This window comes from Carlito syrichta, unplaced genomic scaffold, assembly GCF_000164805.1.
Source record: "Carlito syrichta isolate Samal-C Ts95f unplaced genomic scaffold, Tarsius_syrichta-2.0.1 Scaffold315780, whole genome shotgun sequence".
Lineage (NCBI taxonomy): Eukaryota > Metazoa > Chordata > Mammalia > Primates > Tarsiidae > Carlito > Carlito syrichta.
The window spans coordinates 123,524-138,255 of NW_007259876.1; the positions used below are offsets into that span (position 1 = coordinate 123,524).

General features: G+C 44.9%; 1 protein-coding gene across 1 annotated transcript in view; it reads left to right on the forward strand.

Annotated features, from left to right (window-relative positions):
- LOC103275830 (putative adhesion G protein-coupled receptor E4P) overlaps window positions 1–14,060 on the forward strand; it is a 55,198-nt gene extending 41,138 nt beyond the window's left edge. The window contains exons 9-14 of the mRNA XM_021706555.1: window positions 2,364–2,599; window positions 5,365–5,431; window positions 6,289–6,380; window positions 8,550–8,760; window positions 11,931–12,026; window positions 13,950–14,060. Coding sequence (XP_021562230.1) covers window positions 2,364–2,599; window positions 5,365–5,431; window positions 6,289–6,380; window positions 8,550–8,760; window positions 11,931–12,026; window positions 13,950–14,060 — 813 coding nt within the window. The remainder of the gene's footprint in view (window positions 1–2,363; window positions 2,600–5,364; window positions 5,432–6,288; window positions 6,381–8,549; window positions 8,761–11,930; window positions 12,027–13,949) is intronic.
- The last annotated feature ends 672 nt before the right edge of the window (window positions 14,061–14,732 follow it).

The following is a 14,732-nucleotide window of genomic DNA, read 5'->3' on the forward strand; positions in this document are numbered from 1 at the left end:
CTGCAGTGTTCAGTTTTGTCCTTCTTTATGGCTGCATAATATTCCATCATGCATATGTACCACATTTTTTTATCCAGTACTCTTTCAATGGGCAGCACGGTTGGTCCTATGTTTTTGCTATTGCAAATAATGCTGCAGTAAACACACACATACATTTTAATATTTACTTTCTTAGTATTTATGTATATGACTATCTTGTGTGTGGCAGGTGACCCTGGTGTTTCCATCTGTGGAAAATGATGCAAGGTTGCCCTAAAAATACTTTTATTTGTGTCGGGGCAGCTCTGGTGAATGCTGGAGGTTGCATTCCATTTGTTCATTTACTTTCTGTCCCCCAAGCTGATTCTGCAACAAGGGCTGGAGTACAGATTGCTTCTTTGGGACTGATCCAAGAAACATTGGCCCAGGTTGGGGGTGGGGAATAAGACAGAGACAGGAATGCAGCCATTAAGTATCCTGGTGTCAGTCATGAAGTTACTTTGTGGCTCTGCTTGGGTTCTTGCCTAGATAAACCTCATGCACTTTGTCATTGTGAGACTTCCTTCTTCCTGAGTCATTCTGTGTTGAGTTAGCTTAATGGGGTGGCCAACAAGGCAGATGTCTGGGACATTAATTTAAAAGGGACACTAAGATATTATTGCAAACATACCAAAGTTACAGTGCCAGGTAACTGAGGTTTACACATAGAAACCCCTTTATGATGGTGGAATGCACACTGTTCAAATTCCTACAGATTCAGACAGCGTATCAAAAAGAAAAACAATTTCACAGGTGGCGACAGATCTCTGGTTATTTATTTATTTATTTATTTATTTATTTATTTTGCCAGGATGACTGTAAAAATAGAAGTTATGCTGGTGAATCTGAGAATGTTGCTAATAAGTAGTAACCCAAAGTTAAAATTCAGTTTACTTTTTAAGAAAAAAAAATTAAGCCTTTCCATTCTAGGAAAAATTCAGTTTAAAACCAAGCAATATATTGAATAGTGCAAATCAATGGGAGGGATTTTGGATAAATTTTAAACACATTAAAATATGTTTTCCACTGTTACCCACTGAAAAAAATGACATATTAACTATGATAATAAATGTTTAATTTTTTTAAAGTCATTAAATGAAACACCTGCACACACATGTTTATTTATTTATTTATTTATTTTTTGAGTTGGAGTCTCACTCTGTCGCTCAGACTGGAGTGCAGTGGCCGCTCCCGGCCACCACAGCCTCGACCCGCTGGGCTCCGGCGATCCTTCCGCTTCAGTCTTCCAAGTAGCTGGAACTACAGGTGTGCGCTACCACGCCCGGCTAATTTTTTGATTTATTGTAGAGATGAGTTCTCGCCCAGTTGCCCAGGCGGGTCTCGAACCCGCGGGCTCAGGCAATCCACTCACCTCAGCCTCCCAAAGGCGCGGGATTACAGGCTGAGCCACTGAGCCCAGCCCACACACATGTTTATTGCAGCCTTATTCACAATAGCAAAAACATGGACCCAACCTAGATGGCCATCAGTGGACTGGACAAGGAAAAATGTGATCCAGATACACTATGGCATACTACGCAGCCATAACAAATAACCAAGCTGAGTCCTTGGCAGCAACATGGACACCATCATCCTGAGGGAATTAGAAAATGGAATAGAAAATGGAATCGCAGATTCCATTCCCTCATCCTGAGGGAAATAGAAAATGGAATTGCAGAAATAGAAAATGGAATTGCAGATGTTCTCCCTAAAAAGTCTCCCTGAAGAGACACAGGCACAAGGATAGGGACAACAGACACCTGGGACTCCTGTGGGGACAGAGAGCTGGGAAGCCACGTTGAAAGTCACCTACTGGGTACAAGACTCACCACCTGGGTGACAGGCTCACCATCACGCCACAGACCTATGTCACAGACCTGCACACGTAGGCCTTGAATATAAAAAAAGTAATTAATTTTTTTAAAAAAACAACTCTCAACACAGGAAAAAAAAAGTCATCAAATAGATGGTTTTTTAAGACCGTTTCCACTGGGGACAACTGGAGCCTAATTCCACTGAGGAGCCCCAGGAGGCAGCATAGAGCAAAGGCCTTAGACTCACCCACCAACGGTCCCAGGCAGTGGAGTATTCATCTTCCAATTTTTGTCCTTTATGCCTTTCGGGGGCTGCTCCCAGGACATCTCTTCCTTGGTTTTCTGTCCTGTTCCATGCATGAGGTGAGCAGACGTCAAAGGCCAGCGAGATTCCCCAGAAAACGTGTCGCCCCCGGGCAAATTGTCACAGGTGTCCCAGTGGAAATTCCAGGTGGCTTCCAGGAAACGCTGAGGCTATAGTCATGGACAGATCTCATCTGCCCCCCACACCCCACGTTCCTCTCCCTCCAGGTGCTGTGCTCTGTCGTCGCCGGGCTGCTGCACTTTCTCTACCTGGCCTCCTTCACCTGGATGCTCCTGGAGGGGCTGCACCTCTTCCTGACGGTGAGGAATCTCAAGGTGATCAACTACACCAGCGCCGGCAGATTCAAGAAGAGGTTCATGTACCCTTTCGGCTATGGGATCCCAGCTGTGATTGTCGCCGTGTCGGCCGCCGTTGGACACAGAAATTATGGAACCTTGACTCAGTAAGCACGACATGTGTGTCTATGGTGGAAGTCCATGGTCCCCACGTGATTTAAAATCAAAGTCCGTCTTCCAATTGTAAGTTATACGTTGAGCCGGTCCTTGCTTAAGCCTGAATTTTGTGTTATTGACTTATTTATCAAATTTTTTGAGTTGAGGGTCTCACTCTGTCACCCAGGCTGGAGTGCAGTGGCACGATCATGGCTCACCACAGCCTCGACCTCCTGGGCTCAGGAGATCCTCCTACCTCAGCCTCCTAAGTTGCTGAGACTACAGGCACCGTGCACCACCACACCCAGCTAATTTTTAAAAAATTTTTTTTGGTAGAGACAAGGTCTTGCTATGCTACATGGCCAAGCCAGAATTTTATATTCTCTCTACAGCAATGGCTCTCAGCATCTTTGGGGTTGGATCACTTTGAGAATTTTGATGAAAGCCACAGCTCCTCTTCCTCAGACAAATGTACATATACACGAAATTTGTAATACAATTTCAGTTAATGCAGGGACAGGCAAAGCAACTCCATGGCCCCACATGAAGAACCCGTGGGCTACATGTTCTGTAGGATTCTGGAAGAGTGGGTGGAATGGGTTGAGATGAATCTTCAAATGCAAAGGCTAACAGCAATATGACCAGCTATCAACGTCCTATGATGCATCAGAGTTGATGCTTCCTCTTTGCAGTAGCTCATGCCGTTCTCACCACAACCCTGCAAAGTCAGCAGTTTACTGTCTCACACACAGGACATCTGGGGCTTAGCATATGTCATAAACTTTCCCAGGGTCAGAACTACAAGGAGAGCAAGTCAGAACTGCCAAGTTCGGGCTCTGAAGAGCCGTGTTCTAATGCTTCCCTCAGGAAGCTTGCAGAGCTGTGCACACAACAATGAGTTGAAGAAGCTGATGTGTTGACCATGGTGCTTGGGTCAGGAAGCGGGTTGCCAAGTTTTTCTATTAAGGGCCAACTGGTAACTATTTTTGGCTCTGCAGGGCATAGAGTCTCTGTGGTGACTACACAACGTTGCCCTTATAGTGTGAAAGCAGCATCAATAATATGTAAATAAATAAGCATGACTGTGTTTCAATAAAACTTTATTTACAAAAACAAGTGATGGTTTGGGTAACTCATGCCTGTAATCCTAGCAATTTGGGAGGTGGAGGTTAGAAGATTGCCTGAGCCCAGGAGTTCAAGATCACCTGGGTAACATAGCAAGACCTCGTTTCTACAAAAAATATAACAAATTAGCCAGACATGATGGCATGCACCTGTAGTCGCATCTACTTGAGAGGCTGAGCATCTACTTGAAAGATCACTTGAGCCCAGCAGAATGAGACTGTGGTAGCCGTGAACATGCCACTGCACTCCAGACTGGGCGACAGAGTCCAAAATAAACAAGCAAAAAAACAAAAAACAAGTAGTGGACTGGATTGCCCCATGGACCACAGTTTGAAACCCCTGGAATATAACTCCGGTTTGGAACATTTTCTGCCCACTGAGTGTTGGAGATTCCTACTTCCAGGTCCTCTTTAAGCATAAGTTATACTATCTTTGCCAACATAAGCCAGAACAGAATACAAAGCACTTGGGCAACACAGTACTTGGTGTACAGAGTATGACTAAGTAGTGTTAATGGTGATAGTTAATTTTTCAAATCTTTCTCCTTATAGCACATTTGACTCCTAACCACATTTCAGTCTTTTTTGAAAACCCTGCTTCATGCACATTATCTTACTTAATCTTTCCTACAAGTTCTACATGAGGGAAACTACTAAACTTGATGAAAAATCTCAGAGACGGCCTTAACAAATGGAGAGATACATCGTATTTATGGGTAGAAAGATTCAATATTGTCAAGATGCCATTTTCCCCCAGCTCAGCCTATAAATTCAGCATATTTCCAATCAAAATCCCAGAAAATTGTTTCCTGGGTTTTGACAAATTGATCCCAAAGCTTATTGGCGGAGATTAAAATTATGAACTTTGCGGCAACTTGGATGAATTTAGAGTCTATCATACTAGGTGATCTATCGCAGAAACACATTCTCTCTCAAGAGTGGGTCCTGAACGTTAATCACGATACTGCAAGAGGGGGAGGGAAGCTCATAACATCACATCATTTACCTGACCCTAGACCAGGGAAAGAGAGGAACAGTGGGGAGCCCAAGCCTTACCTGCACACAGACCACTTATGTGTCTCATCCTGATGTGCATCCCACATCTTTAAAATAAAATTAAGAGAAAAAAGACCCAGAAAATGCTAACACAGTATTGATGGAGAAGAACAAAGTTGGAGGACTGACATTAGCTGACTTCGAGCCTTGAACTTTTTTTGAGTTGGAGTCTCACTCTGTCGCCCAGACTGGAGTGCAGTGGCCACTCCCGGCCACCGCAGCCTCGAACTGCTGGTCTCTGGCGATCCTGCCGCCTCAGCCTTCCAAGTAGCCGGAACTACAGGCGCGCGCTACCATGCCCGGCTGATTTTTGATTTATTGTAGAGATGAGGTCTCGCCAAGTTGCCCAGGCAGGTCTTGAACCCACGGGCTCAGGCAATCCACTCACCTCAGAACTTTTCTAAAGCTTTCATTAGCCCCATATTGCACACGGAGAAACAGGCTTTGTGCGCACAGCTAGTGTCGGGTGGGGACCCGCAGCCGACTCCATCTGAAACCTGGACTCTGGACCAAAGTCCTCCTAACAGTCTTCAGAGTTCTCTGCCTTCCTCTGAGGAATAAACAGTGAACCTTGATCTCTCTCTCTCTTTCAACAGCTGCTGGCTCAAGCTGGATAAAGGCTTCATCTGGAGCTTTATGGGACCAGTGGCTGTCATTATCTTAGTAGGTGACCGTTATTCATTATGGGGGTGCCCTCCTTGGGTTGGTGAAACATACAGAAATGTCTCTTCTCTGTTAAGGGGAGAGGAGATGGAAAATAAGGAAATACAACCTAATGTGATCAAATCCTCTTTCTGAAAAGACTGTCCTCATATGTTTGTTCCTAAATGACCCCTGGGTCACCAGTGGCTTTGACATAATGTAATCCTCTGGTGCAGATTTGTTTTAAAATCTTGTATTTATTTATCTGATGAATATTGAGTGTTTCCTCTGTATAGGGTGCCATGGTTTCCTGTTTTCTGGGAACTATCTGGATGCATCTGCTGCCTGGCATAGCTATTAATGACACCATTCTGCTTTCAGTTCCACATTTGAGTGACAAATTGTAGCGTCAGTCTAGTAAAGCACTGATAACCATAGGGTGTATGCTGAGTCTATGTCCATACTGTCATTTTTGTTCTTGTTGTTGCATCAAGGTCTCACTCTTGTCACTCAGACCAGAGTGCAGTAGCACTATCATGCTCACTGCAGCCTTGCCCTCCAGGCCTTCTGAGTAGCTCCTGCCTCAGCTGACACTACAGGCATGCACTACTACACCTGGCTAATTTTTTGATTATTTTGTGGAGATAAGGTTTTGCTATGCTGCCCAGACAGGTCTCAAACTTCTGGGCTCAAGCAATCCTCCTGCCTCGGCCTTCCAAAATGCCGGGATTACAGGTGTGAGTGACCACACCCAGCCTATGCTCTCCTTATTAAGCCTATATCTTTTGGGAAAAGAATCTTAGGTCCACTTGCAGTTGGACTGCATGAAATGACCGCAAAAGAAAATTTCAAGTTGTTTTTTCATGCTACTTCCACAGATAAACCTACTGTTCTACTTCCAAGTTCTATGGATTTTGAGAAGTAAACTTTCCTCCCTCAACAAAGAAGTCTCGACTATTCAGGACACCAGGTAAGAAGCTACCAGAATCAGTAGTACTCACAGATTGTTCTTACAGAATCACTCTTCCTGAGAAAGAAATAACCCACACAGAAGTAAGATATTTCTGGTGCTAGATACTCAGTGATCTATCACAGAAACAAAGAACTGTGTATCACATGTTCTCATTCATAAGTGGACCCTGAACAATTATCATAATACTATAAGAAAGGGATTGGCAGTAGGGGGGAACTGCAGGGGGCATCAATAAGGGTACCTGATCTAAAGCCAAGTGAAGTGGGGACCAAAGGGAGGCCCAAACTTTACCTGTACAATGATCATTTGTATATCTAAGCCTGAATTGTACCCCACATCTTTAAAGTAAAAATTTTTAAAATAACAAAATGTAAAAAAAATACTAAAAAATAAGAAAGACAATTAAAGAAGAATAGAAACTATTACTCATGCCTGTAATCCCAGCATCTTGGGAGACCAAGGTGGGAGGATTGCTTGAGCCCAGGAGTTGAGAACAGCCTGGGCAGCATAGCGAAACTATGATTTTCAAGTAACTGAAGGCTCTCCTCCATTACCTTATTCGAGGAATATTCATCAAGTATCTCCTCTGTACACTGCATTCTTCACATGAAAGTAATGTTAAGAGTATTAACATTCTCAGTGCACAGTGGCGCAAGCCTGTAATCCCAGCACTTTAGGAGGCTAAGGTGAGAGGATTGACTGAGTCCAGGAGTTCTAGACCAGCCTGGGCAACTTGGTAAGTCATCTTTGCTACAGTAAATTAAAACATTAACAAGGCTTGGCGGTGCATGCTTGTAGTTCTGGCTACTTGGAAGGCTGAGGCAGGAGGATCGCCGGAGCCCAGCAGGTCGAGGCTGTGGTAGCCATGAGCATGCCACTGCACTCCAGCCTGGGCGACAGAGTGAGATTCCAACTCAAAAAAAAAAAAAATAGAGTATCCACAACATCATCCTCTCCCCAACCCTTAGAGTCCATCCACTTCAAGACTCTGTTCTCCTTGGTTGTAGAAACTCAATTGTCACTGGTACCAGTCTAATCTATTAAAAAGAAAGATGGCAACAACTGATATCAAGTAGGAATTTGGTAGATGCTGTGTGTTGACTGACATCATTTTACGGAATGCATAGAACTCCAACCAACATGGTGATGTTACTTAAAACCCCTGTTGATAACATGAGCCAATGGCCCATCTTACCCAAGGGTGAGTAAGTATTGGGCTTTGGTGAGTCACATGTGGATACAACTTAAAGGGAGCTACTCAATTCCAGACCTTGGCTTTGGTCTCATGGATTTTCCAGACCAACCTGACATCTCTTATGTTCAGTTGCCTCAATCCGGGAGTGTCAGAGTGTCACTCTGCTTGGTGTAACCCCTTTCCCGATACAAGTGTCTATGAGTGAAGGTTTATCACACACACACACACACACACGCATGCACTCTCACACACATACATCAGCTCTTCCAGTCAGTTGCAACCCACAATCCCATTCCATTCCGTGAAACACAATTTATTTTTCGAGAAACCCAACACTATGCATCTTCTAAAATCAGGAAATCATTGTCATCTAAAATTTTCTTTGCTTTTTTTTTGGGGGGGTTGGAGTCTCACTCTGTTCCCATGGCTAGAGTGCAGTGGCACGATCACAGCTCACTGCAGTCACAACCTCCTGGGTTCATGAGTCCTCCCACCTCAGCCTCCTGAGTAGCTGGAACTGCAGGAGTATACAACCACACCTGGCTAACTTTTAATTCTTTGTAGAGATGAGATCTATGTTGCTCGGGCTGGCCCGGAACTCTCGAGCAATCCTCCCATCTTGGCCTCCACCAAAGCGCTGAGATTACAGGCATGATGCTCCGCCTCCGTATTTTTCAGTACAGATTTCTGGAAGGCATTTCCCACAGATCTTCCAGGTAGAAGCTTTTGCAGAGAAGTCATTTCCTGGAGTGGGAAAAGACATGATGCTCAGTGATTTGCAGTGATTGCAACATGGATGTAGTCATCGTCAAGCTGTGTGACTTTACACCTGTCACGTAATAACTGTGGGAGGTTGTTGTGAGGGTTATGTCAGGGAATTCACAAAAAGCATTTTGTTAGCACTAATGTGAACTCAATGCACAATCAGTGCCTGATGAACTGTCGTTATTATTACTCTTTTTCTCCCCCAGAGTCATGACATTTAAAGCCATTGCTCAACTGTTTATCCTGGGCTGTTCTTGGGGCCTTGGCTTTTTTATGGTTGAAGGTGTAGGGAAGACCCTCGAATTAGTCAATACCTACGCATTTACCATCATCAACGTCCTGCAGGGGGTGCTACTCTTTGTAGTGCATTGTCTCCTTAATCGCCAGGTAAGGCTTATTATTATTATTATTATTATTATTATTATTTTGAGACAGGGTCTTACTCTGTCCCTCAGGCTGGAGTGCAGTGACATGATCAGAGCTCACTACAGCTGCAAACTCCTGGACTCAAGCAATCCTTCGGCCTCAGTCTCCCTACAGGCTGCCACCACAACTGGCTAATTAAAATTCTTTTTTGTAGAGACAGGGTCTCGCTGTGTTGCTCAGGATGGTCTCAAAGAGATCCTCCTGCTTCAGCCTCTCCAATCACTGGAATTATAGGTGTGAGCCACTGAACCCGGTCTAAGGGCTTATTATTTTGTCTCTCATCAGTCTAGTCCCAGAGTCTTACTGAATGGTTGTTCACATTCTCACTCTTCCCTGACCTCTTGTTTTTGTATTTTGGGGTTGTCTTGATTTTGAGAAGAGGATTTAGGTGCTGGTTGGGTAGACCGTGGGCTCTGGGTTTCATCCATTCAGCATCCTAACACATCTCTTAAGAGCATGCATCAGTCAGGCTAAGGTAGTTTATGCAGCAGTAACAAATAGCCCCTTGTGTCCCAACGTTTATTTTTTTTTGTTCATGCTACATCATTGTGATTTGATCCACATTGTCTTCCCTCTGGGACCCAGACTGAAGGTGGTCCCCTGTTTAGAACAATGATGGTTTTGTGGCAAAGGAAAAAGACGTCATGGCAAAGCACAGTTTAGCTCTTAAAGCTTCTTCCTAGCAGTGATGCCCATTAGTTCTGCTCTCATTTCATTGGTCAAAGCAAGTCACATGGCCATACTTGAGTCCACCAGGAAGGGAACAAGCAATTCTTTTGTAATGAGGGGCACTAGAGGGAGTGAGTCTGGAATATTTGGCATAATTTACCATAAGCTCAAAGAGACTGCAACTCTAATCCCAGTTCTTCCATTGAGTAGGTTGCTGTGTGACCCTGGGTAAACTGCCTACTTTCTCTGAGTCTTATTTGCAATTTTCTCACCCCAAAATGTGATAATGTCCACCTTACAGGGTTGAAGAATTGAATGAGTCAGTGCAATGTAAATCTCCTAGCACAATCCTTGGCATACCTTGAGGTCTCAGTGAAGGTTGATATTATAATTTTACTCTCCATAGAAAATTGGAAAAAATTCTCATTTGCTATTGACTAAAACTGTCAGCAGTTAAGATTCTGATGGCCCAAAGGTCATCTTAATAATTCATTAACTTCTTTTCCAAGATTCTTAATGCTTGGTATTCTTTACAGAAGATGTATAAGTACAACTTTGGTGCCTTCGTGAACTAATGTTGAGTGTTACATCTTTATTTATTTTTTATTTTTATTTTTTGGGTTGGTCTCACTCCGTTGCCCAGGCTGGAGTGCAGTGGCATGCTCATGGCCACCCAGCTTCGAACTGCTGGGCTCCAGCAATCCTTCCACCTCAGCCTTCCAAGGAGCCGGAACTACAGGCGCATGCTACCCTGCCCGGATAATCTTTAAATTTATTTATTGTAGAGACAAGGTCTTGCCAAGTTGCCCGAGCTGGTCTCGAACCCGTGGGCTCAGGCAATCCACTCGCCTCAGCATCCCAAAGTGCTGGGATGACAGGCTTGAACCACCGCAACTGGCCTGAGCGTTAAATCTTTAAATGTCCCTTTTCCATGTTAAAGAAGTAAAGGGAAGGCAATTCGTGGAATCCCAGGGAGTGATTTAGGGTAATGGTTAGTGTCAGGACTCCGAGTAGGAATGATAGAGCTTTAAGCGCTGATCGTGTGACTATGGGCATGTCAATTTACCTACAAGAGCCTGAACTCCATCTTTAATTGTGGGTAGGAGGAATACCATCCTCACAGGGTTCATGTAAGGATTAAATGATAAATTGCATGTGAAGTGCCTTGAACATAACCAGTGTTCAATAAATGGTGACTGTCATCAACATACGGGGTCTGACAATTAAGTTTGTGAACTCATCCTAGAAAAAGTGCTACATGTCTCATTGCTGAATATCACTATGGGTGCCTCCAAGGTACTCCCATTGGAAAACTATGCACTTATGCCAGCGCCTAGTCCACCTATCAAAGCAGTTTTGGAACTCTGTTTCTGGAATGGTCGCAGAGCTGTTATCATGAGAATGCCAGAGCTGGGATTAGAGCCATGAACAAACATTAAATTTCTTGCTAAACTTGGCAAGAGTGGAAGTGAGATCAGGGATATATTAGTCCAAGTTTATGGGGGATAGTGCCATGAAGAAAACAACAGTGTACACATGAATTAAACATTTTCCTGAGGGGGAGAGAAAGCATCATTGATGAAGAGAGGTCAGGACAACCAATAACGAGGAGAACTGATGAAGACATTGAAAAAATTCTCCGAATTTGTGTCAAAATCATCAACTGACTGTAAGAAGCATAGCAGACCAAATAAACATCGACAGAGAAACACTTAGGGAAATCATAACTGAAAATCTTGGCATGAGAAAGGTGTGTGCAAAAATGGTCTGGAAGGAGCTCTTGAATCACAACAATGCACCGGCTCGCACAGTACTGTCCACGAGGGAGTTTTTAGTCAGTCAACAAATAACTGTGTTGGAACACCCTCCTTACTCACCTGATCTGGCCCCCGGTGACTTTTCTCTTTACCCAAAGATAAAGGAAATATTGAAAGGAAGACATTTTGATGACATTCGGGACATCAAGGCAAACGCAGCAACAGCTATGATGGCCATTCCAGAAGAAGAGTTCCAAAATTGCTCTGATGGGTGGACGAGGTGCTGGCATCAGTGCATAGCTTCCCAAAGGGAGTCCTTCGAAGGTGACCATAGTGATACTCAGCAATGAGGGATGGAGCAGTTTTCTAGGATGGTTCGCGAACTTAATGGCCAGGCTCCAAAATGACACACCCACCACTATCCTGTCATCACCAACGTCACCACAGTCACTTTCATCGTGACTTATATCATCACCATCATCGCCGTCATCAACATCCCCACCCTGTGTTGAGTCCTTTGGGGCTAATATTTAGCATGCACTTTTTCTATCCCTGGGGAATCTGAACTCAAATGAAATTAATAACATGAGCATGGCGACAATTACACAGAAAACGAATGCAGAGTAGTAGAGAGTAGGGCTTGGCATCTTCATCTTTAGTCTCCCATGTTAGCGTCCTTTCCCCTGAACCAAGCTCTGGAGGTGACGTGAGACTCTGTAATTCTCAAACTTCCAGGTGCGGATGGAATACAAGCAATGGCTGAGTGGGATGCGGAAGGGAGTCAAAACTGAAAGCACGGAGATGTCTCGCTCAACCACCCACACCAAAGTGGTAAGATCGGCTCCTCTGAAGGGCAGAGCCCAACAGCTTATGCTTCCAGGAACTTTCTGGTTCCTTGAGCTGCAAGAAGGGAAAACATGTCAGGTTCCTGCTTTATGCAGCTGTAGTTTCCAGTTTTTGAGACCCAAACAAAAAAAAACTCTGTCTTCCTCCCTCCCTCCCTCTACTTTTTCTTGTTCTCTCTCAGTTTCTTTCTTTCCTTCTTTCTCTCTTTGCTGATTCTCTTCTTCATTATTTCTCCCTCCTTCTCTCCTTTTCTTCCTTCCACAAAGACCCAAAGTATATTTAACAAAAAAAAAAAACTTTACATTTATTTAACAACATTCATGTCACAAAGATTTATTGCCCACTCTAAATAGATCAGTTTTGCCCAGGCATCGTTTAGGTGAAACACCAGTGGCCACACTGACGGGCGTTTGTACCCTCACAGAGATGACATTCTAGTGGGGTGGGGGCTGGACAACAAGCCACAAAAAGCGAAAGTTATAGCATATTGGAAAGGGATGTATGCTACCCAAGAAACAGAGCCATGGAGAGCCATCAAGGAACACGTGGGGCATTTAGATGTCATTGGGCAGCCATGAGGCACTTCATTGAGAAGATGACATTTGGGTAAAGACTGGAAGGCTAGATTGGGCTCGGTGGCTCCAACTGTCATCCTAGCACTTTGGGAGGCCAAGGCGAGTGAATTGCCTGAGCCCGCGGGTTCAAGACCCTCCTGGGCAACTTGGCGAGACCTCATCTCTACAATAAATCAAAAATTAGCTGGGCATGGTCGTACATGCCTGTAGTTCCAGTACTTGGAAGGCTGAGATGGAAGGATCACCAGAGCCCAGCAGGTGGAGGCTGCGGTGGCTGGGAGTGTGCCACTGCACTCCAGCCTTCACGACAGAGTGAGACTCCAACTCAAAAAAAAAAAAAGACTGGAAAGTTGTATATGGTTTTTTTTAAAATGACCTCTGCTTTGTTAAATTATCTAGATTTGAAACACTAGGAGTAGAATCTAAGAATTTTGGTCAGAAGCCATAGATTCCTGAGTGCTGTGACTCTTGTAACCGGGGCTTCTTCCTTGACACTATGCCCACAGAGCTGTTACAAGAGGTATGAACTTGGCTGGGCATGGTGGCTCACGCCTGTCATCCCAGCACTTTGGGAGGCTGAGGAGAGAGGACTGCCTGAGCCCAGGGGTTCAAGAGCATCCTGGGCCACTTGGTGAGACCTCGTCTCTATAAAAAAAATTGAAAAATTAGCCAGGCATGGTGGTACTTGCCTATAGTCCAGCTACTTGGAAGGCTGAGGTGGAAGGACAGCTTTAACCCTGAAGGTGGAGGCTGTAGTGGCTGCGATAGTGTGATTGCACTCCAGTCTGGACAACAGAGTGAGACCCCAATGGGGGGGGAGCAGAGGGAGAGAAGTTTTATTTGGAACATGGAGCTTCTAAGTCATGGTAGCTACTGCAGCTCTCATCACGAGAGTCAAAGGATGCCAAGTAAGTTCAGTGCTCAGAATATTGCCTGGGACCACAGGAAGGTCCCTGTAATGTCTGCGAAAAGATAAATTAAAACAACCATTACAGACGGTGATTTTGGGGGGGTGAAAAAGTTGTAAAGTCAGCTATTAGGGCATCTTTACCAAACTTTGGATCTTACAGAACTCCCAGCTTGTCATTTCTAGGTAACCGAGAAGTTTCTGTTCATTTCTGAAGTGTTAGCTGGGCTCCGTGGCTCACGCCTGTCATCCCAGCACTTAGGGAGGCCGAGGCGGGAGGATCGCTGGAGCCCAGGAGGTCAAGACCAGCCTGGGCAACATAGCGAGACCTCATCTCTATGCAAACAAACAAACAAACAAGCAAATAAATAAATTCTGAAGTGTAAATTTCTCTTTCACTCTTTCTCCTTGTTCTCTCCCTCCAAGGAGGAGGAATCGAAGAAGCCATCGGAATCATTTCCTAGGAAAGACACCTCGTCGGCCCCGTCGCTGCCGCAGGTTCACCTCGTCTCTGCTTCTTGGCAGAAGGCGAACTGACCTGTTCATTGACAGCCCCCCACTGTGCCTCCGTAGGGATTGGACGGATGCCCCCCTGTTGCCTGCCTTGCCTGCGAAGAATCCTGTCTGGTTCTTCTCTTTTGGCCTTCTCTCCACAGAAAACTTGGGGGCATGTGGGAGAATTCTTAGACCTAGAATCCAGTAGTGTGTCCCAGGCAGTGAAGTGACCAAATGGTGTTTTTTTCATGATGAGGAGGGAAAGTGGATTTTTTTTTCTTCCAGCTTTTCCCTCCTTACCTGTCATCCATCTACGGGCATCTGGACTCAGCTCATGGCTCTCTCTCTCTCTGGGCCCCCACTGCCTTGGGTGCTTCCAAAGATCTTACCCTCTCACTTCACGTTCACATAATTCGGCCATTCCCGTAGGGATACCTATGAAAGGTGTTCCGGCTGTGCAAACATGCACCATCCTCCCAGCATAGGGATGTCTTGGTCACAGGAAGGATCTTTTGGCCAAGTCACGGGCACTTCTTCTTTTCCAGACCTGAGGTTTTTCGAGCCTATGTGTGTACTTGGGTTAAAGATCATTTTTTTTCTTAAACTGGGCTGGGTGGCTCAGATGGTAATCCCAGTACTTTGGGAGGCTGAGGAGAGTGGATTGCCTGAGCCCGCGGGTTCGAGACCCACCTGGGCAACTTGGAGAGACCTCGT